General features: G+C 39.8%; 1 protein-coding gene across 1 annotated transcript in view; it reads right to left on the bottom strand.

Moving 5' to 3' along the window:
- The window catches only part of SLC9A7 (solute carrier family 9 member A7), a 165,794-nt gene that overhangs the window by 55,179 nt on the left and 87,768 nt on the right, over nucleotides 1-22,847 (bottom strand). The window contains 8 exon segments of the mRNA XM_033105983.1: nucleotides 1,339-1,365; nucleotides 1,367-1,453; nucleotides 1,546-1,634; nucleotides 3,285-3,390; nucleotides 5,417-5,558; nucleotides 5,894-5,999; nucleotides 15,172-15,284; nucleotides 17,720-17,796. Coding sequence (XP_032961874.1) covers nucleotides 1,339-1,365; nucleotides 1,367-1,453; nucleotides 1,546-1,634; nucleotides 3,285-3,390; nucleotides 5,417-5,558; nucleotides 5,894-5,999; nucleotides 15,172-15,284; nucleotides 17,720-17,796 — 747 coding nt within the window.

Below are 22,847 nucleotides of genomic sequence, written 5' to 3'. Positions count from 1 at the left end.
CTCTTTTGTTTTGTTTTAACAGAAGGAAACAGGTAGTGGTATAAAGCCCATTCTAACCTAGACGCCATGCTGTGGGAAGTCCTCAGGGGTAAGTGGCCTTCAGTATTCACAGGGACCCGGCTGGCCCTCCTCCAGGGCCCTCATCTGTAAACAAGGGCTGAACTCTCATTATCTCTCACAGGATGACGTGCTAGGAATACAAATCAAATGACATGCAAGATCTTTCTTAATCAAGAATAAAAACACTGATTCCTCCAGACTTTTAGTTATTAGTCTGTTAAGTGTGTCAATCCAAGAAATGAGCCCCCATTGAAGCAGATAACATAAATGGAAGGATTCCGCCATGGCATCACGCCACCATCTCTAGCTGCTTAGTGAGTATCAGTTATTCCTGCACAAGAAAGGAAAAACCCAGAAGAGAAAAACACTCCTTTTTTTTTTTTTTTTGCCAGCATCCCAAGACCTAAGGATAGCCATGAGGTCTCAGAAAAGGCAAAAGTGAATGGCCAGCAAATAGTGGACTCCTGCTCAGTATTCTGAAATCCAGGCTGAGCTAGATTGCTATAGTTCCAAAGTCCAGAAAAGTTCATTTTAACAAAAACAACAGGATCTGAGGCCAAGTGTGTAAAACCCTCAGCTTTCAATCCACTGCTAGGCATTCACATCCCTCCTCACTTGAGAGAGGCCAACACCCTAAACTGTCTCTTCCAAAAACTGCACTCCCAATGGGACTAAATCAAGGACCAAGTATTTTTCCATTTTATCTTTTCTTCCTCTCCTTTTTCCTTTTTTTTTCTTTTTTTTGGCGGCGGAGGAAGGGCTTAACAGATCATCTTTTTCAGCATGATCTGTTAAGCTCAGGTGAAAGCATGCTTACTGCCTGCAGGCTTCTCTGGGTGGTCAGGAAGGGCTGCCCATACTGGTGTGCAGTTGAGAGCAAGAGTAACAGAACCTTCAGGTCTTCCAAATGAGAACCTCCTGGATTGGAAGTCATGTGGCAATGAAATAAAAATAATTCTGGGGACTGACATGGTTGCTGACTTTTAGATCTGCTAAGAGGGCACTTTACAAAATGAACTACCACTTGCCAAGCACCAGTATAAGAGAAAGGCCACCTTACACAGAAAATGCAAAAAGGACACCCTCAGAATCAATGCCAGTCCTTTAAACCAAATACATTTAGCTTCATGAACACTTACGCCTTCTTTTTCTCATCACAAAAACACCATGAATTCACGCTTGTCTCACAGTCCCCCACCCCAAACAGAATTATTATTATAGCTTCCTCAACACTGGTTGCCTCACTGTGTAGAAAATGGTGGAACCAAAAAAGGATACAAAAGCTCCAATGATGAAAACAGGGCTGGAAAACATGCTTCTGGAAGGTAAACAGCGCCAGGCCCATGTAGGAGAAGATGAAGTTCTCTGCCAGGAAGTGTAACACCTCGAAGAGCTGCACAGAAGGGAAAAGGAAGTCATAACCCTACAGGGTCCCCCTCCCTTATATTCACAAGTAACTTGTGAGGAACAAGGTCTCTTGCTCACCTGCTTCGTTCGACTTCTTGATTCCACTGACAGGTTGTTGTAGGTGTAATGAGCTTGTGTGATTCCACAGAAAAGGACAGCTACAACACCTGGCACAAGAGATTTTTGTTTTTTTTAAAATCAATGGAATAAAAAGCAGCAGGAAAAAGCCCTGCTGAAACAAAATATTAAGGTAGGCAAGCCCAGCATATCCAAGTTCCTGAATATTTGAGAATTTCCTATTAGTGAAAGCTCCCTTTTCCCCTATAACTCTTTCTTTCTTTTTTTTTTTAATTAAAGTTTATTGGGGTGACGATGGTTAGTAAAATTACATAGATTTCAGGTGTACAATTCTATATTACATCATCTATAAATCCCATTGTTGTGTTCACCACCCGGAGTCAGTTCTCCTTCCATCACCATATATTTGATACCCTTACCCTCATCTCCCACCCCCCGCCCCCTTACCCTCTGGTAACCACTAAACTATTGTCTGTGTCTATGAGTTTTTGTTTATTTGTTGCTCTTGTTATTTTTGTGTTTTCAGTTTTTATATACCACATATCAATGAAATCATATGGTTCTTGAACTTTTCTGTCTGACTTATTTCGCTCAGCATAATAATCTCAAGATCCATCCACGTTGTTGCAAATGGCACTATTTCCTCTTTTCTTATGGCAGAATAGTATTCCGTTGTGTATATATAACTCTTATCAACCAACTTTTCCTTCTCCCAACCCTGCCTTCCTTCAAAGCCAAGGTCCTCAACTTCCTCCTTCACTTCCAGTTTTAAGGGCATTCTCTCCCCTCCTCTAAACTCCTACTGAATTACCATACACTGTCATACACTTTTGTCATGTTCCTCTCTGTTCTTAGAACGAATGAGTTTAATTTCAAACCAATGCTATTATAGTTTTGCATGGTCTAGGGCTTCAGATAAAATGGATCCAGAGTACTACTTCATTTATCCAAGCCCAAATGATCTAGATTTCTGGTTAGTGGTAACCATTCTGTTGTACAAGACAATTGCCACATCTAGAACTTTGCCTATATTTACAGATAATTGTCAAGTTTTAAGGAAGTGGGGAATTTTATAATGCTGCATGTAAACACAGGTTGCAATATTTTGAAAAGATGATAAAAGGGCTTCCTTACTACCTGAATTATGCACAGTAATTATATTTGCATTTTCTAATGGGAAAATTAAGGATTTTTTTGTTTTTGTAATGAGAGAATGTGAGGAAATAAAACCACATGATCATTCATACTAATAATATATGAAACTGGCACCATAAAAACATGGTATTGAAAAACAATAATAAACAGACCAGAGACAAAACAAAGAATAACTGTCCCCACTCGTCTGAGTAGATACAAAATTACCTTTAAAAGGACACATTTTTGCTTATTAATGCTACTGTTTGCAAACTAAGGTATCACTCTAGGGGAGGACACAAATAAAATGTTAATATATTCAGAAACCTTTGCAGCTAAACATCTACTTATAGTTAGAATGAGTACTCAAAGACATAACTGAGTTTGAACAGTAAACTTTATCCTTTAAAAATATGTATCTTTGGGAAACTAAATCATTCATGGGGCAGAACAGCAGCCTTGCTCAGCAGTCCTCCACATGGACACTTGGTGAGCAGTTAATCAACTCCATGCAGCTGCTATTTAAGAATCCGTCCCTCCCCTCAAGCTCCTACAGCCCCCACTACAGTGAGGGGAAGAGTGACCCAAGGGTAGAGATAACCCACCTGTAAACCCACAGGCTTCCGCCAAGAGGAACGTGCTCCAGGACATCAGGAAGAAGAGTGCTGTCTCCAGCAGGGGGAAGCAGTGCAGCTTGGTAAACTTGGTCACGTCAGCCCCTGTCAAGGAACTTGTCTCCAGGAACAACCACATCCTATTAGCCCGGGACCCCTAAGGGCCACCCTTTCCCTTCAACTCTTCTTTTGGGGCCCCAAGGCTGCTGCTTGGTTTTTAAAGTAATAAAAACTAAGTTTCTGAGTAGAATAGAGGTTCCCAAGGGCTGGGAAAGGGGGATATTGTTTAATGGGTACACAGTTTCTGTTTGGGATGATGAAAAAGTTCTGGAAATAGATAATGGGGATGCTTACACAACATTGTGGTTGTACCTAATCCCACTGAATTGTACACTTACAAATGGTTACAAGGGCAAATTTTATGATTGAGATATAGATATATACATATACATAGCCAAAAAATGTATACACATTTTAAGAAAGGTAAAAAACTATTAATTTCTATCGATAGCAAAAGATGAATACACGTCACATTTGACTTCTGCAATGACAAGAGGTGCTCAAAGTGGTTAGCATCAGCGTCCAGACACTTCTGATGACGGTGAACTACTGCTTGAGCAACGTTGACCAAAATGTCCACTTGTATAAGTTTTTTTGGCACCCCCGGTATATATACATATATATCTCCACAATTTTTAAATATAAATAATGTCAAATACCCAAAACCATCAAATTGGTATGCTCCAAATGGGTGAATTATACAGTATGTGAATTTTATCTCCATAAAGCTGTTTTTAAAAATTAAGCTTTCTAAAGAAACTAGAAATGGGTTTTCTGTGCTCCTTGCAATACCCATGGTTCTGAGAGGCACAATCTTGGCCTGAAGTGTGACTGGCAGGTTAGTTCTGGAAGTGCTTGGAATGCCTCAGGCAGGCCTGGGAAGACAAGGTGGTGAGACCTTGACCTCTGTGGGCCACTGTCGCATGGCTCCACAGCAGGTGCCTAATGAAGGCGAGAAAGAAAAAAATGCGCAACTCCAGGGGCAACTACAAGGTACAGGTATCACCTTTTGGGACTAGATATTCCCCTTCAAACACTGCCATTCCACAGCGGGCCAGCATGGAATCATCTCATGAGCAGTTTCACTGAGCCATACAAGTTCCCAGGCATCAGAAGGGCCTCTGTGAAGAAAGCAGTCTAAATCTGCGCAGTCCGACATGGTAGCTACTAGCCACATGTGGCTACCGAACTCTTAAAATGTGGCTAGTCCAAATTGAGATACGCTGTAAGAGCAAAATCTGCACCATTTTTCAAGATTAGTACAAAATTGCATTCAGTGGCACTTAGATCACCGCTGTCCAACACAAATGTACTGGGAGTCACAAGTGCGAGCCACATCATTTCAGTCTGCAATCAATATACAAATTATTGACAAACTTTATACAAATTGTTAATGGCATTTTATATATTCGATTTTTGTATTAATCTTTGAAAAATGGTGCAGATTTTGCTCTTACAGCACATCTCGATTTGGACTCAGCATACTTGTGGAGGGGTTGCCCACTCATTCCACACTTTGCTTTTATGTTGGTCTTCTAGTTGGTTACTTTTAAACTAAGTATTATGCAGCTCGCTTAAGGAAGACCACCACACAGTAATTCCCACTGATGGCCCCCCAGCTAGGTAGGGCCCCATATGGCCCAGAACAGCTGAGAGCAGCAGCAAGCTTGGGGCTATAGTTCCTAGTCTGCTTCTTCCCGGCCTCCTTTGAGGTGATCCCTGATTCCTGGCCTCCTCCTAGCTTTTCAGCTCTTTTCATCCCCCTAAAACTAATGCTTCCCCGACCTCTCATCTCCAACCAGTTCATAGGAGGGAGAGAAAATGTAAAAGTGAGGGCAGAGCTAAGCCTAGAGTAACATTCCCAAACATTTTCTCAGACCCTTAGCTAGGCACTCGACTGTCTGTCATGTTTCACCAAAGGAACACTTCAGGAGCCCCCAAGCCCCAGTGGAAAAATTCATTTAAGATTAATATTTGAAAGGAAGAACTGAGAACTTTCTTTTTTGCAAGTGGAATGTCATATAATCATACCCAGGCAGGGGCAGAAACTACAAAAAGGATATTAGAGCAGTCACAACACCAGTCACAGCTCCCATGGTAAAAGAGCCACTAAATATACCTAGAAAAATGCCAACTGACTTAAAAAAGGCAGCAGCATCAAAGGCGTGAGTGTTCAGCCCTGCTGGCTGGTAGGCAACAATAGACCTGTAGTTTAAAAAGAAGAGAAAGTTTTAAAAGACTACTGGTTTTGCACCTTAGTACCTAAAACTACCAGCAAACATAGGTATCTACACTTTGCCAAGCACTCCCCATGGTGTATTCATTTAACTTAATCTGCAGTCACCATGTTATGCTGGTTACCAGCGTTCTGATCCCTACCAATGGGACAAAGGAAAATAACTTTATCAATACAATTGAAAAACCTCATTTAAAAAAGCACCCAATTCAATATTTAACACTTTTAACATGGGTCTCTGAATTTAGCCCAGAGCATTAGGAAGCCAGGGTCTCTCTTCCGGAGCAGAAATATTGTTCCTTACGATGACAGCACAATGGCAACAGCATCATTTAGCACGCTTTCTCCAAACAGAAGTGCATAAAGGTCCACATCTGCATGCAACTCATTAAATATCGCCAGTACAGTCACTAAAAAAAGAGCCAAAGCACAAAATTAGTTTCAGTTTCTGACCTTAAGCCATTGATGACAAATTTATAGAGGCAATTCCTATCTTTAGCGGGACTGGGTGGTGTGGGAGACAGTCAGGGAATCAAAGGCAGGTTGTCTGTCTATGGCAGAAACAAAAATGGCAATCTTCCTAATCTGAATAAGCTGCGAGACAATGCTTGATTCTAATAACACTGCACTGAAATACTGCACTTTCCACTGTAACCCCACCACGCTTTGAAACACCTCTATTACAGAACTTTAAAAATAATCACAACTAATGTGATTTGGCTCCAAGGGTGGCTTGCGATCTCTTGGAAGGCAGACACCCTATTTTATGATTGCTGTGCTCCCAGAACCCAGCAGAGGGTCAGGGCACAGAGAAAGGTCTGTGAAATAATGAAAGCCTTCATTTTTGACAGACTATACATAATTACACTGCTCATACTTTCCACATTTCTTAGGCATTTAAAATTAGCTAGTCTCCAGACCAGCGGTTCTCAAACTTTGGCCTCAGGGCTCCTTTACACTCTTAAAAATTACTGAGGCCCCAAAAGAGCTTTAGTTTTATAGACTATAGCTATCAATATTTACTGTATTAAATAAAACAGAAAAAAATAACATTTATTCATGTAAAATTACTAATAAACCCATTATATGTTAACATAAAACACTTAATGAAAAATAATTATATTTTCTAAAACACAAAAAAAGTAGTGAGAGCACTGCTTTACATTTTTTCAAAACTCTTTAACATCTGGATTAAGGGAAGGCAGACGGTTCTCATCTCTGTTTCTGCATTGGATTAACATAGTTAATGTCACACGTTATGCAGCCTCTAGAAAACCCCACTTGACTGTACACTTGTTAAAGAATGAAAGTAAAAATGACAAATAATGTATTGCTATTATTATTAAAATCAGTTTGACCTTATGGACCCCCGAGATGGTTTTGGAGTTTCTCAACCTCGGCTCCACTGACATTTGGGGCCAGAAAATTCTTTGTTGTAGGGGGCTGTCCTGTGCATTGAAGGATACTTAGCAGTATCCCTGGCCTCTACCCACAAGATACTCCCCACCCCAACTGTGACACTGAAAATGTTTCCAGACATTGACAAATGTCTCTTGGGGAGTAAAATCACCCCCCAGGTAGAACCACAGTTCTAGATATATACACACAGGCAGGGTTCGTTCTCAGTACTCACACCCAACTGTTAGGTTGGTGCAAAAGTAATTGCGGTTTTTGCAATTGTTTTTAACCTTTTAAACCGCAATTACTTTTGCACCAACCTAATACTATCTTCTACGTACTTTGTTAGTTTCTACCATTAGGCCTTTAAAAACTAAAAACTCACTCCCCCAGCGTTTCTTGCACTGACTGCCATTTCTTCCTGCCTGGAAGAGGGTGGAGAGGCTGGACACAGTGGCTGGATGCAGTGCGGTCATCTTGCCTCCAAAGAGCAACTAATGTATGTCGGAATACAGGGGTAGTGCCCTGGAAAGACCAGGCGCCTGGATGCCTGATTGTAGCAGGAGCCATGGCATCAGCTGGGGAGTGTTAGCCAAGACAAACAGCTATTTGTTTAAGCTGGTACTGCCAGGTTTTTCTGTTATTTGTAGCCAAAAGCATTACTAATTGATACAATTAGAAAACTAAACCAAATAAATATTCAGCTAAATGGGTTATAAGCCAACCACTCTTGTAACCATCATCCGGTTCAAGAAATAGAACTTTGCCAGCTTCCGTGGAACTCCACCCCCTATGTTCTATCCCAATCTCAAACCCCTTCCTTCACTCAAAAACTAACCACTAACCTAATTTTGTAGTAATCGCTCCTTGCATTTCCTTACAGTTTGATCATCCAATGTATATTCCTTGACATTATCGCTGGTTTTGCCCATTTTAAAATTTTTCTCCCCACTCCCCACCCCAGGTGTCTCTAAAAATTATTTTTTAAATACTTTTTTACATCTCTTCTACTCCACGGGTTTCCCCTCCATTCCTTTCTATCGGCTCTCTTTTCATAATGCCCTATTGTTTAGTCCTCTCATTTCTAAATTTTCCAGTACTGATGTATACAGGTTTTTCATAACTTTTATTATTTTAGAAATTTCCTTTAGCTTCTGTTGGAATATTAATAAAATTTTGTCTGCCTTGGGACCCTATTTTTCTAGTATGACTTCATTATCTGTAACTTCATTATTCAGCAGGATTAACTTCATTTTTTCTTACAATATGTTTGCATGAAGTCCAACCTCAATCCATTTCTGATCCTCACATTAAGTGAGGTGATCAGGGGTAGAAGACGGAGAAAAGATTTCCTAGTTTCGTGGCTCTAGGGCTCCCTCTTCTGGTTTTACACTGAAGTATTAAAAACATGGCCTCTGGGTATAGCCACCTCCCCAACACTCTCTGAGATCTACTTCCTCTGGTCTCCTCCTCCACCACCAGTACTGTGTTTCCCCGAAAATAAGACCTAGCCAGACAATCAGTTCTATTGTGTCTTTTGGAGCAAAAATTAATATAAGACCTGGTATTATTTTATATATTATATTATATTATATCATATTATATTATATTATAAAGACTCGGTCTTATATTATAGTGAAATAAGACCGGGTCTTATATTAATTTTTGCTCCAAAAGACACATTAGAGCTGATTGCCCAGCTAGGTCTTATTTTCAGGGAAACACGGTACCTGAGCTTTCTTTCTCCTTTAACCCCTCATCAATCAAGGTCCATGGTCCTAGCAGTTCATTTTTAAGGAGTGATTTCCAGAGAGATCTTCACTGGGTATGTTCTGCGGGCCCAGGTCACGCTAGGAGCCTCACACCTCCTTCAGTCGCCTTGTCCGCACTCGTCAATTGGAGCCTGTAAAGCCCCTCTCAGTTTTAACTGTTGTTATCCGATATGCCTATGAAGTTCTTTACTCCCAGTGGGGCCCCTCCTATTGTATGGCTATCGTGGGAAATTTCTGGTTCCCTGACAGTCAAAATGATCAGAGCCCCCTCTTATCCCCTCCACTTTCCTCCTGCACAGCTGCTGTTCCCATCCCTAAGTGTCACTGCTGCTGGTGGTTTGACCCCACCAGCTGATTAGTTGGGATTCACGGGGATACTCGTCAGCCAGTGCGTCTGTTTTTTTCTTTGCTGTCCTGCTTTTTCTACTTTTGTTAGGGATTAAGGGAGACTCCAAAGCTACACTACCCTCATCATGCCTTCTTTTTCAAAACGGATAATTCATTTATTGAGGGTAAACAAAGAATAATTTGGATTTGAGAAATGTCGACTATGTCATGAGGCTGCTCTAGCTAATTATAAATCTAGGCTGCTATAAAATCACTACTCTAAGCATTCAGACGCGAACCAGACATTAACAGGGGGCATCACCAGCAGCTTTAGTTCCTAAAGGACAGGTCACCTTCATACCTCAAAACAAAATGTCAATCTCTTTCCTCCACCCTTACATACAGCGTATCAGGTTCCACAACAGGAACAATCTTTAGGGATTAGGCTTTAAAAAGTTCTTATTTTCTGGATTATTTATTACATGGACAATATTTGGGCTCCTTAGAATAAAACTTGTAATGGCTAATTTTATGTGTCAACTTGACTGGGCCACGGGGTGCCCAGATATTTAGTTAAACATTATTCTGGTGTGTCTGTGAGGTTCTGGGTGAGACTGACATTTGAATCAGTAGAGTGAGTAAAGCAAATTGCCTTCCCCAATGTGGGTGGGACTCATCCAGTCTGTTAAAGGCTTGACTAAAACAAAAAGGTAGAGTAAGGGAGAACTCACTCTCTCTGCCTGGCTGTCTTTGAGCTGGGACATCAGTCTCCCCACACCTTTGGACTTAGAGTAGAACTACACCATTGCCTTTCCTGGTTCTCAGGATTTTGGACTGCCAATCTTGGGACTTCTCAGCCTCCATGATCACATGAGCCAATTCCTTATAATCTCAATCTCTCTTCCTTCTCTCTCTTTTTTTCTCTCTCTCTCTTTTTCCCTCCTTTCCTCCCTCCCCCTCTCTCTCTCTACACACACACACACACACACACATACACACACCCTATTTGTTCTGTTTCTCTGAAGAACCCTAACACAAACCTTTAGTATTTTATCATTACAGTTGAACCATTAAACAATGTCGGGGTTAGGGGTGACCCCCTGCACAACCAAAAATCCATGGATAATTTTTGACTCCCAAAAACTTAGCTGTCCCTCAGTATCTGTGGGGGATTTGTTCCAGGATCCCCCGCAGATACCAAAATCCACAGATGGTCAAGTCCCCTACATAAGACGGCGAAGATCAGTGCATAGAGTTGGACTTCCTGCTCCACAGACCCCAACCTCAGATTGAAAACAATACAGGTATTTATTGAAAAAAAAGTATGTAATTATGTATAAGTGGACCCACGTAGTTCAAACCTGTGTTGGTCAAAGGTCAACTGTATATGACACAAGAATTGTCTTGTTTTTAGACCAATGTGAAGAAAAATTAACAATGATAATAAAAACAATTATTAAGGATTTACCACGAAGCAGGCACTATACTAAACATTTTACAATCTCATTTAGTCCTCATCAAAGCCTAGGTGGGTAGCACTATCATTTACCCCAACACAGAGATGAGAAAACAGACCCGGGTGGGGGAGGAGGGGCTGCTTTCTGCTGCACTATCAAAATTCCTAAAATCTCAGTGGTTAAACCCAAGAGAAGTTTTATGTGTTACTCATATAGCATGTCCACTGGGGGTTGGCACCGGAGGCCTCTGTTCACATCAATCACTCAGAGACTCACAATTGCTAGAGGCTAATCTCCATAAACAGAGCACAGAGCTGACAGTCCAGGAGACCTGGGTACCAGGACGTTATCAGTCAGGGTCCGGGCAGGAAACAGATGGCATCCTCAAATTGAGCAATTTGAGGAGTGTTTAATAAAGGGGTATTTATAGAAGTGTGGGCAGAGTATGGGAAAGCCACAAGGGACAGGGCAGTACTTGAAGCTGAAAAGGGGGAGCTTTTATACCATCCCTATGCCCAAAGGGTCCAGGGAAGGAGTTATTGACAGAACCAGGAGCTGTGTGGAGAGGGTCGCCTGACAGGAGCTGTGACCTTTGATCAAGGGACACAGCCAACCCGCAGGGACCCTGCATCTCCACCATCCTTCTAGTCTCCCACACGTGCTCCTCCATGAACATATCCAATGGGAAAGCAGAAGGCAAAGGAATCTCTGAAAGCTTCCATCCAAGTCAGCCTCCCGGCATGGAGAGGAGAGTGGAGAAAGGTGGCGAGTAAATCTGGAGGGGCAAACAGAAGCATCCAACATAGCTACCAACTGAATATGACAACTTAGTACACAGCAAAGTCTAAAGATTTTAGTAAAGTGAGGGTTTGAGCTACATGATTTTCAGAAGTTCTTCTGACTTTTAAACACTGTTCTCCTGAAATACTAGTAACCAATAGAAAAAACTATGTGCAGTTAACTGATTTATCCATGACAGTGAAGGCCAACTTGCATGATTAACAATAACAGTTAACAGTTAAACAACACTTGTCTGAATTTGGCTGCTCTGAATTTCTATTTCTCATTCTTCCTGCCCATCACATTATAAAACAGGGCAGGAATTCTGCCATGCCCCTCCTGAGGATGGCTGTGCCTGATCAAAATGAGGAATACAGGTGATGACACCCAGAAGGTGATGGGAGGATGACAGACTGGGTAAGTGGCTTCTAAAGGTGGGGAGTAAACAGACTGCTCCCCCACAGCAGGAGAGAACAGGGTCACAACAGCTATTTCCAACTGGACATGGACCAGGAAATTACAATGAACTGACTGAAGACCACTGGTACAGATATCTAAAAAGCAGTGGGGAAAATAAAATAGCAGATAGGAGAAGAAGGAAACATCAAGAACCTGAATTTGTTCATTCAACTAACTTTTCCGGAACACTTCATCTGTGTACTAAAGAACACCTAGGCACTTGAGAACACTCAGTACAAAGCGGCAAGTGTTGTTGTGTACGAAATAGACACGACTCATGAGCTGTGGGAGCAAGTAACTGAAGGAATGAGGGAAGAATAACTAGGCAGATGGCCGATTTGAACTAAATCTCAAAGGACAAGCCAAAGACTGACCAGCCTGGGTTATGCAACTAGAGAATGATTCTTTGACAACATAGATCACAGATTTTGAAACCTGTGAGTAGACCTGATTGGCTCGAGGGGTATAAAAGTGACAGAATTAAAATGAGAGAAGTCATTTCATAATGGTTCACAGGAAGGAATAGTACTCATTTTCTCTGGTAGCTGCCTAGGAATGCATTACAGGTTGGAAATTTCATTTTCTCTCCTGAATTGTGGATTCGTTTAAAGTAACAGTCTACAAAGATCCCACATGGCACCCATGACACATAACGGAATGGCAAGGGCTCCTGGTCACAGAGCAGCCTCCACAATTCCATACATATGGTGTTCCCTTCAATGGGAAGACCAAAGACCGGTGTCTCAAGCCAACTACAGTGTAATCAGGGACAAAGACTTATTCTTTCATATGAGTCAATATCACTACATATCCCAATACCAGAATTTTTGTTTGATGCACTAGACACAAGAAGTCAATTTGGTTTTATGGTCCCCTCTAACTCTACCCTTAAGTTTTTATCTCTCTTAAGGCCCAACTTTTCAAACAACAGATTTTTTGGAAGCTGGTAAAACACTTTTAATTTTTTAAAAATTCTACATTTCAGAAAGATTTCCATTAAAAAGCAGTTAAAGTTAATGTCCTGATGTTTAATAAGATTAAACTCTCAATTTTCTAGAACTTTCAATTTATATAAAACCCTTACTATGCCAATCTTCACAGGCCAAATAAAAATGTTGTATCATTGTAATGCCTTCCATTATTTTCCACCACAGGATGGACACATTAAAGTGAAGTAAACAATTATAAAGATAGTCTGGAAAAAAAATAAGCCTTTCTATCCAATTAAATGAAGCAACACTAATAGCTCAGAAAACAGTATCAGTAATCTTCTTGTTACACTAATCTCCCTTTGCTTGCTGGCGGGGCTAGTAAGAAGTTAATAATAAAGTTATAGATGAGTATAGGTAGTAATATATTTTCAGGGAAACTAAATACCTTTCTTAGACGTATGAAGAATCTATCTCAGTAGATTACACATTTGGAAATAGTCACAGACACGGTAGCATTAAAATAACAAAGCTACTTTGCACAGTGCACTTTAGAAACATGTTGGGTTGTGATGACCTGTTATTTATGTAAAAAAAAAAAAAACGTGGAAAATAGAGAAATCTGAGCCAGATGTGGATAGAGACCAACATAATAGTAGATGCTATGCTCAATGCTTTACATGGGTTATATCATTTAATCTCCACAATAGGCCTAGGGAATAGGTACCAATATTCCTACTTCATAAATGAGGAAACTGACGTAGAAGTGATAAAGTGTGCCCAGCATACCAAGAATGACTAACAGGGCTAGAACTAAAATCTCTGCCTGCAACTCTCCATCCCACATTCTTTTCACAAACGAGGGTGCTTTAACCAGCCAAGTCTTCAATATCAATTTACTTAGAGTGTTTGTAATAAAATATGGGGATAAGAGAGGTCAGAGGTTTTTGGAACATCAAGATTTTTTAGCAGCACATAACTGTCTACAGCTGTGCTCAACAGCCACATGGCTATTTAAATTTAAATTACTTAACATAAAATAAAATTTAGTTTTCATTTGCACTACCCCACCTTTCAAGTGCTCAAAAGTCTTATGTGTCTACTGGCTACCACAATGGACTGGGAAGATGACAGAACATTTCTGTCATCACACAAAGGTTTTTGGGATAGCACTGACCGACAGGACCCCCAAGAGGCATGGTGTACAAGCAGGAGGGAGTCTTAGTATCTTTAAGACCATTATTGCCCAGAATGTTAGAGGGCATCACAGACATTGAGAAGACCTTCCCATCTCCACTATTAGGACAGGATCAGCTTTTTCTCCGTAAATTCTTTCCCTAAGGTGTCCCTTCAATAGCTGACATTAGAAGAAGGAATGTAACTGTAACTACTTTATGCAAACTGATTTAATTACGGGTTCCAACTTGCAGAGGAGAGTTTTTTGTTTGTTTGTTTGTTTGTTTTTGAGCTGCAGGGGAGGAAGGACATATAATAAGAATTAGAGTTAGCTTTTAAGAATTGGTTCAACTAACACTTGAAAAATACAAGGTAAGAAATTTATGTATAGGAACAACTTTGGAGTGTGCAGTCATGCAGGAACATTGTACAAAGGAGTTTACAAATTAAATTACATTCACTACAGGTACCAGTGGGCATTTCCACTAAGAAAAGGTATTATTTAAACCAAATAATATGTTTCCTAAAAGAAGGCAAAAGCAGAACATTGAAAAAGACGACAGTCTAAGTGTAAAAATTATGACCAAATTAGACATTTTCAAATGAAAGACTAAAATGAAACACAGGTGGAAGCAACCCAAGTATCCAATGGCCAAAGTATGTATAAACAAAATGCAGTATATACATACAATGGATTATTCAGGCTTAAGAAGAAAGGAAATTCTGACACATGCTACAACATGGATGAACCTTGAGGACATTATGCTAATTGAAATAAGCCAGTCACAAAAAGACAAATACTGTATTGTTCCACTTATATGAGGTACCTAGAGGAGTCAAACTCATAGAGACAGAAAGAAGAATGGGGGTTGCCAGGAACTGGGGAGAGGAGGATGTGGGGAGTTGTTTAATGGGTATAAAGTTTCAGTTTTACAAGATGAAAAAGTTTTGGAGGTTGATTGTACAACAATGCAAATATACCTAACAGTGCAGAACTGCACACTTATAAATGATTAAGATGGTAAATTTTATGTTATTTGTTTTTATCACAATTAATAATAATAACAATAATAATAATAATAATAATAATAATAATGAAATTGGGAAATGCATGTCTTTCTTACAAAAGCCATCTAGTCTGTTAGACCATTTCCTGGTCTCTTCCTCCACTATTTCATGCTAATACTACAGTCTCTGTACTGCAACAAAAGTTCCTGATTGCGCTGAACTTTTTAAGATTTAAATAATGGAATATCATAATCATAAAGCCAAATATCCAAATACCTGGGTCAGTGGCAGAGATAATTGCTCCAAAAAAAAGACAATCCGTGTAGTAAAATTTATCCGAGAGCTGTCCCACTATCTTCATGAGCTTCACCACACCATACATGAGATTTCTGTAAGAAGGGAAGGTAAACTATGTCAGAAGGAAAAAGGAAAAGAAAACGCTTCTAAGTGAGTAACCTAGCAAACATGCAAGCACAGTAGTACTAGAACACTGTACTTCAAGGGAGAGTTGTAAAAATACCAGGCAACTGCTGTGGCTGGACACTTACCAGGAACGTGTGCAATAAGACTTTGGCACCAAGTAATAGTTTGCAGTTCATGTCATCTTGCTGAAACGTCTGAACACTCCATTTTAAAAAGATGTGCTTATGTACAACCATAAAGTATGGTCCTCAATTAGCAACAAAGCCACCTTAAGCTACTGGGTAATAGAGAAGAAAGGAAGAGAAAGAACCCTGCATAATGTGTACTAAATTGCTACAAAACTCACAGGATTCTAAGATGGTGTGTTTAAAGTCATGGCAATGAGTGAACTGGATGAAGGTAGAGAGAAAAAAATGGGTTGGCCACAAAGACTCAAGTGATCAACCTTCTCTGTCAAGAATTATTTCAAAGACGGAAAAAGAAGCAAAACTCTCTAAACATCCTACTAAAATATCAGTGTACCCACTGACATACCTGGCCTCTCATCCTTTCCATGGGTTAGGCAGGCCAGCAGCAGCCCTCCTTATGCTGTACAGAATGTGATATGGCCCAAGAGGGACCATCTACTTCAATAGTTCAACTTGGCCAGAGCACCTTTCCTACAGGAGAACTTACAAATTGGGAGTGAGGAGTGTTAAAAGGCCTAGTACATGTTACCAAGCGTGTGGGGGTGGGGGGTGGGGGTGGTAGCTGTAGGGATCAGGGGAATGAAAATAACCACAGAATAGACTCATCTCATTGTACCCTACAGCTGACCCTCAAATAATAAAATTCTTGATGATCAAGACCATGGCCTTGCTCACTTCTATATTCTGGGTGCCTAGAACAGTAGATTGACTAAGGTAGGAGCTCAAGAACTATTTGCAGAATTGAATCTTTTTGAGAATAAATAGCTATACTTTAATGTTTGCTTACTGTGTGCCAGGCACTGTTCCAAACACTTAAACAGTTCTATTTTAATTCACAGTAACTTTGTGATACAGATGTGATTTGTCCTTTGTTGCTTATCAAAGGCTTCTTTCATCTGCCTTTTAAATATTTCCTGAAACCACATCTTCTTCATTTCCTTCTACCATAGCTTAGATCTGGGAAATAGACTTCTCTCTGGCAGCCTTTTCCCCATCTTGCCTCCCATCCTCACCAGTGCCAGTTACCTAACCTGTCACACTTCAATGGCTTGTCTCTCTTAAAGGACAATGTCCAAGCCCCTTCTTTTTTGGTGGCATAAAAGGGCCCTAACCTTTATCTCCAGCTTTCCAGCTAATTTTTTAAATTAACTAAAGTCTGTACTTTATCCAGATTTCCTTAGTTTTTACTTAATGTCCTTTTTCTGTTCCAGGATTCCATCCAGGATACCACATTACGTTTAGTCATCACATCTCTTTAGTCTATCTCCTTGAGAGGGAATGTATCTACTTAAATTATTTGGAATTATTTTGCACAGGACATTTGTCACTTCTCCCCCCATTTATTTATTCACCCAATCGTTTATGTATATCAGTATAGACTCAGAGATACTTATTTTATACTTTGGGTGATGATCCAATACAGTATTATTTATTTTGTTGTTCTTTGGCAATTAAGGGAGCTTTCAGGTTGGCTATGTCCTTTTGACATGCCCCCACATCCTTTTGTTTGTTTGTTTTCTGAGCACTTCTTTACTTTTTGGCATTACAAGATACTCCATTCTCATCTTGTATATTTGCTACCCCAGCCCTAGAATCAGCCATTTCTGCAAAGGACCCTGGTTCTTTTTATTGGAGAATAATATTAGAAACCAAGATCTGGGTACTAGGTATAATTTTATTTCATTTTAATTAACCTTAATTTTTATTTGAATAGCCACATATGGCTAATAGCTACCACACTGAACAATGTAGCTCTAGATCTTAACTGACATCATCATAAATCTCAAAATACTGGACTCTGGTGGTTGCCAGAGACTGGGGCTTGGGGAAATGGGAAGATGTTACTCAAAGAGTACAAACTTCCAGTAATAAGATTAACAAGTTTAGGGATGTAAGGTTCACCATGGTGATGATAGCTAATAATGCTGTATGATATACTTGAATGTTGATAAGACAGTAGGTCTCAAATGTTCTCACCACACAAAAAAGAAATGGTCACTATGCGACAGGATGGAGGTGTTAGCTAAAGTTATGGTGGTAATCAATTTATAAATGTATCAAAGCAACACACTGTACATCTTAAACTTCCACAATGTCACATGTAAATTATATCTCAGTAAAGGTAGGGAAAAATACTGGAGTCTGTGGGCCCATGTGAATCTCATCTCTTTGGAAAATGTGTTAATTAGGTTACATGACAAAGAGTCCCTTACCCAATAATGAAGCAGGAAACGGCAGTCCCCAAGAAGGCATAGGCCAAAATAGACCCAAGATTTCTGAAAAAGTGTCTCTGAATAAAACAAAAAAGCAGAAATCACATTGTGATTTTTGACAGTGAGCATTAGAAACACATTAACAATCTCTAAAATGTGAAACTTTACTTACTACTTTTGTTATATCAAGTAATAACTAAAGTTACTCCTGAATAATGCTATTTAGTCTTAAACATCATGGTTTTAAAATAGCCTTTGTCTTACCAATCACTGAGCAAGCAAGCAAGGGCTTAGTAAATTTCAGACTACTCCAGTTAATTATATTAAATTACAGAGAGAAGAGAGAGAGAGAGAGAGAGAGAGAGAGAGAGAGAGAGAGAGAGAGAGAGAATGAGAACACATGCATGTGCAAGTAGACCAATCATTTTCATAGATTAACCCAAACCATTTTACTCTAGTGAGTCAGCTAGTCACTTCCAGTTCTAGTGGTACCTTAGAAGATCATTACAGATATAAGTTTGAAACTAATAAAGTATGAAAGTGCTATCTAAGGAGCTTTCTGCCTAATTGAGTATCAGAAAACAGAGTGTCCTAAGTATCTGCTCATGGTATCTACGATGTCTCCTGATATACATCTGGATTAATCTTTGGAGCCTGGGAAAGAGCAACAATAGAAAAAGATATGAAGAAATGAGAAATAGCTATCTCCATTTAAGATGGGCAAGTTTATAAGCATTATATATGTATATAAGTTCATATACTTACACCAATATAAGATCTAGCAATTATTCAGAAAGAGGTGGCAAAACTGGAATCCTCTCAATGATTCCACACATTCATTGGCTGCCTTAACACACACACACACACACACACACACACACACACACACCACCTCACTCCTATCAGAAAGGCCATCATCAATAAATCAACAAACAACAAGTGTTGGCGAGGATGTGGAGAAAAGGGAACCCTCATGCACTGTTGGTGGGATTGCAAATTGGTGCAGCCACTATGGAAAATAGTATGGAGGTTCCTCAAAAACTTAAAAATAGAACTACCTTATGACCCAGCAATTCCACTCCTGGGTATTTATCCAAAAAATCCAAAACACTAATTCGAAAAAATATATGCACCCCTATGTTTACTGCAGCGCTATTCACAATAGCCAAGATATGGAAACAACTGAAATGCCCATCAATAGACGATTGGATAAAGAAATTGTGGTACATTTATACAATGGAGTATATCTTACCATTTGCAACAACATGGATGGACCTAGAGGATATTATGCTAAATGAAATAAGCCACACTTGGAAAGACAAACACCATATGATCTCACTTATATGAGTATGTGGAATCTAAAGAACAGAATAAATAAGCAAACAAAACAGAAATAGACTCATAGATACAGAGAAAAAACTGATGGCTGCTAGATGGGAGGGGGGCCGGAAGGCTGGGAGAGAAGGTGAAGGGATTAGAAAGTACAAATGGGTAGTCACAATATAGTCAGGGGGATGTGAAATACAATACGGGGAATATAGCCAATAATGTGGTAAAGACTAAATAGGGTATCAGATGGGTACTGGACTTACCAGGGGAATCACTTCACAGATTATATAAATGCCTAACCACTGTGCTGTACACCCGAAACTAATATAAAATAATATTGAATGTCAACTATAATTATATGTGTTTGTGTGTGTGTATATGTGTGTGCACACACATACATATATGCACACACACACATACATGTAGTCAGGGAATGTAAAGTACAGCATAGGGAATATAGTCAATGGTATTGTAATAGCTATGTATGATGTCACATGGGTTATAGACTTGGGGTTATCACTAATCATTATGTTGTTCTGTATACCTGAAACTAATTAAAAAAAGTTTATAGAAAAAAGTGAAAACACACGCACGTGCATGCACGCACACAGGCTTACTTCCCATAAGTCATTACGCCTGCTGGATATTCTGATGAGAAAAATTAGTGTTCTTAGGATCCTGAGCCATGGTTCCTCAAGGCATAAGGTATTTTCATTGGACAATCAGAACTATTTAACAACAACAGACAAACAAAATCCCCCACACACCTTAATTAAACAGGAGCCAGGAACAATTTATATAAAAATTTTAAAAGGCAGGAACGTCCCAGCGTTGTCAGCTGAGCAACATCAGGGACAGAGAGGCACAGGAAGAACTCAGCCTGGATCGTGAAGCCACCACGAAGTGTGACCAGACACAGGGCTGCAGGCATCCTCTGGCCTGCATTTCAGACAGAGGATGTGAGGCCTTGGCTTTGGCCTTCCCCAATGCTTGCCTATCTCTGAGTCTGTGAAGAAAGTGTCAAGGAATGCCTAGTGCCCCTAAGCCACAGCTCAGAAGAGAAGCCTTCAATGGTTCGCCATGCCAACAGTCACCAAAGGAGGGTGCCGCCTGTATATATTATGGACACATTATGTTTGCTTCTTAAATTAGTCACTGTCCCCAGTCATTTTTTAAACTAATGCATTTATACACCAATGTTTTGAAAAAAATTAGACTTCAAAAAACTCAACAACTATGAGCCTACTTGCCTTTAAAAGTCCCATGGCGGGCTTAAATCAGGCAGGGCTGGGAGTGCGTGACATGAGACCAATGAAACTCATGTGAAGTATCGAACAAACTTTAATCCCAGCTGTGCTTTCCCTTGCCACTCAGCTTTCTTTTGGGTAACTGTCCCTATGGTTCCTTTGAATACGTTAAGTAAATTCATATTCATGATATTAGCCAAAGCAAAAAATTAGGAATATAAATCTGCCACTAAAAATGCATTCATAATATATTCTAAAATGACACACGCACACACAATTATCCATTCCCATTCATATCCGCTGATACAAACACATTTTACTGTACTTTGAAACAGTATAACACGCCACTTAGTTGTATGTTATTACACCTAGTACTTAACTGCATACTTCATGGTTTACAAAATACAGCTGACCCTTGAACAACACAGGGATTAGGGCCACTGACACCCCCCCATGCAGTCAAAAATTCACATGTAACTTCTAACTCCCTTAACTTAACTACTAATAGCCTTACCAATAACATAGTCGATTAACACATATTTTGTATGATGTATGTATTACATATTATATTCTTAAAGTAAGCTAGAGGAAAGAAAACAACATAAAGAAAATCATAAGGAAGAGAAAATACATTTACAGTATTTGTTGAAAAAATCCACATGTGAGTGGACATGTGAAGTTCAAACCTGTGTTGTTCAAGGGTCAACTGTACTTTCACATATATTAACCCACCCAGTTCTCACAACAACCCCATCATGAAGGTGTTCTTTGGACCATTTTATGTGAGAGACGTCTAAGGCTCAAAAGTTCACATGATGTGAGCTGCCTGAAGTCACACAGCCACCAAACCGCAGCACCAGAACTAGAAAGCAGGTTTCAGACCCCAGGGCATCACGCTCTCACTGCATGAGCCACCCTTCTCAACTCCCACCACACCCTTTTAGAGAAGAAAGGACAGGACATGCCTAGTGGAATTCATCCTCTTCTTATTTGGCCATGATGGTTCATACAGTCACGTGTGGTTTACATGGCCATGACTGGTTCAGAATCTCCCTTATTTTTCCCTCCCTGTTACAGAATGGAACAAAGAGACTAAAGGAGATCACATGCCCTGGTAAAGCCTTTAAGTATATAAGCCTAAGACAGATCAGAATGAGAAAGTTTGCTTTCAATGAAAACCCACCTGACATCCCAATTCCTACCATTCTAAACCTTACATTTCTGCTCCTTGGGAAACCCCATCTTCTGTCACTGACAAATTTTAATGTGTGTGTGTGTGTGTGAGTGTGTGTGTGTGTGTGTGTGTGTTGAGGGAAGCTCACCAAAAATGAAAGCTTCTATAGGTGAATTCTTTCCCTGCAAATGCCCTGAAAGCAAACCATTACCGTGTTTCCCCGAAAATAAGACCTAACCGGAAAATAAGCCCTAGCCTGATTTTTCAGGATGACATCCCCTGAACATAAGCCCTAATGTGTCTTTTGAAGCAAACCTTAATATAAGACCCAGCCTTATTTTCGGGGAAACATGGTAGTAGCACAAAATCAAAGCTAATTCAAGTTAGATAAAAAGGCCCATGTCTGCACGACAACTATAGGTGCATAGGTCGAAGGGTCTGAATATGTCTGTTTACATACCTGCAGGTAAATGGTAAAATATTTATTACACATTCAATTGACATTCAATTGAGGTTTAATAAGAAATGGTGATTATGTAAGAACCAAGTATTTAAGTGCCTTTATAAGGACTATTTAAAAAGGAAAGAGACCAAACTAATAGTTGATAACCTGAAAGACTAGCATTTAAAAACAACTCAAATTGGTAACTGGCAAAGCCTGTTATTTGTTTTTCTTCTGAGAAAATAAAGCTGACAAAGAGAAGGCTCTCAAAAATAAGGTATTTCTCAGTCATTAGAGTGGCTTTCACAACCAATGATTTGATTCATTTGAAAGCAACTATGACCTTGATTAAACATTAAGATTAGTTATTTAAAATACCAAATTATTCATTACCCACCTAACCTGAAGAGGAGTTCCCAAATCCTTTATTTAGCTTAAAGAATAATATTATTTATACCCATAAAATCATCTCCTAATCTGTTACATGTCAATAGCTGACATACAGATTCAGATGATTTTGGCAACTCTATAGATTGGTCAGAAAAAGGATATGTTTTTTGTACAGAAAACTTAAATCCAGGGCTAATGTTGCATAGAGGAACATCCTGGGCTCTGGTGTCAGACAGGCAGGCCATATCCTTGGCTCCGTCTCACACCATCTATATAACCTCACGCATGTCCCTTAATCATTCTGAGCTCAGGCTCATCATCAGTAAAATGCAGGACACTCTCTACATGTCTGGGAGTGCACAAATGTATGTTGGGCTAGTGTGCAGAAACAGACTCCTGCTCCTCAAACATCCATCATGGAGAGCGGACTTATATTCCATCCCTCCTCCTCCATATGTTATACAGTAAGGAGGGGTCATTTGATCTCTGAAGGGGGAGACTGGCTTGACCCTGACTTGAAATCCTGACCCTCTTCTGCGAGGTGGA

Source organism: Rhinolophus ferrumequinum, chromosome X (genome assembly GCF_004115265.2).
Source record: "Rhinolophus ferrumequinum isolate MPI-CBG mRhiFer1 chromosome X, mRhiFer1_v1.p, whole genome shotgun sequence".
NCBI classification, from domain to species: domain Eukaryota; kingdom Metazoa; phylum Chordata; class Mammalia; order Chiroptera; family Rhinolophidae; genus Rhinolophus; species Rhinolophus ferrumequinum.
This window is presented reverse-complemented; position numbering and strand designations above follow the sequence as displayed.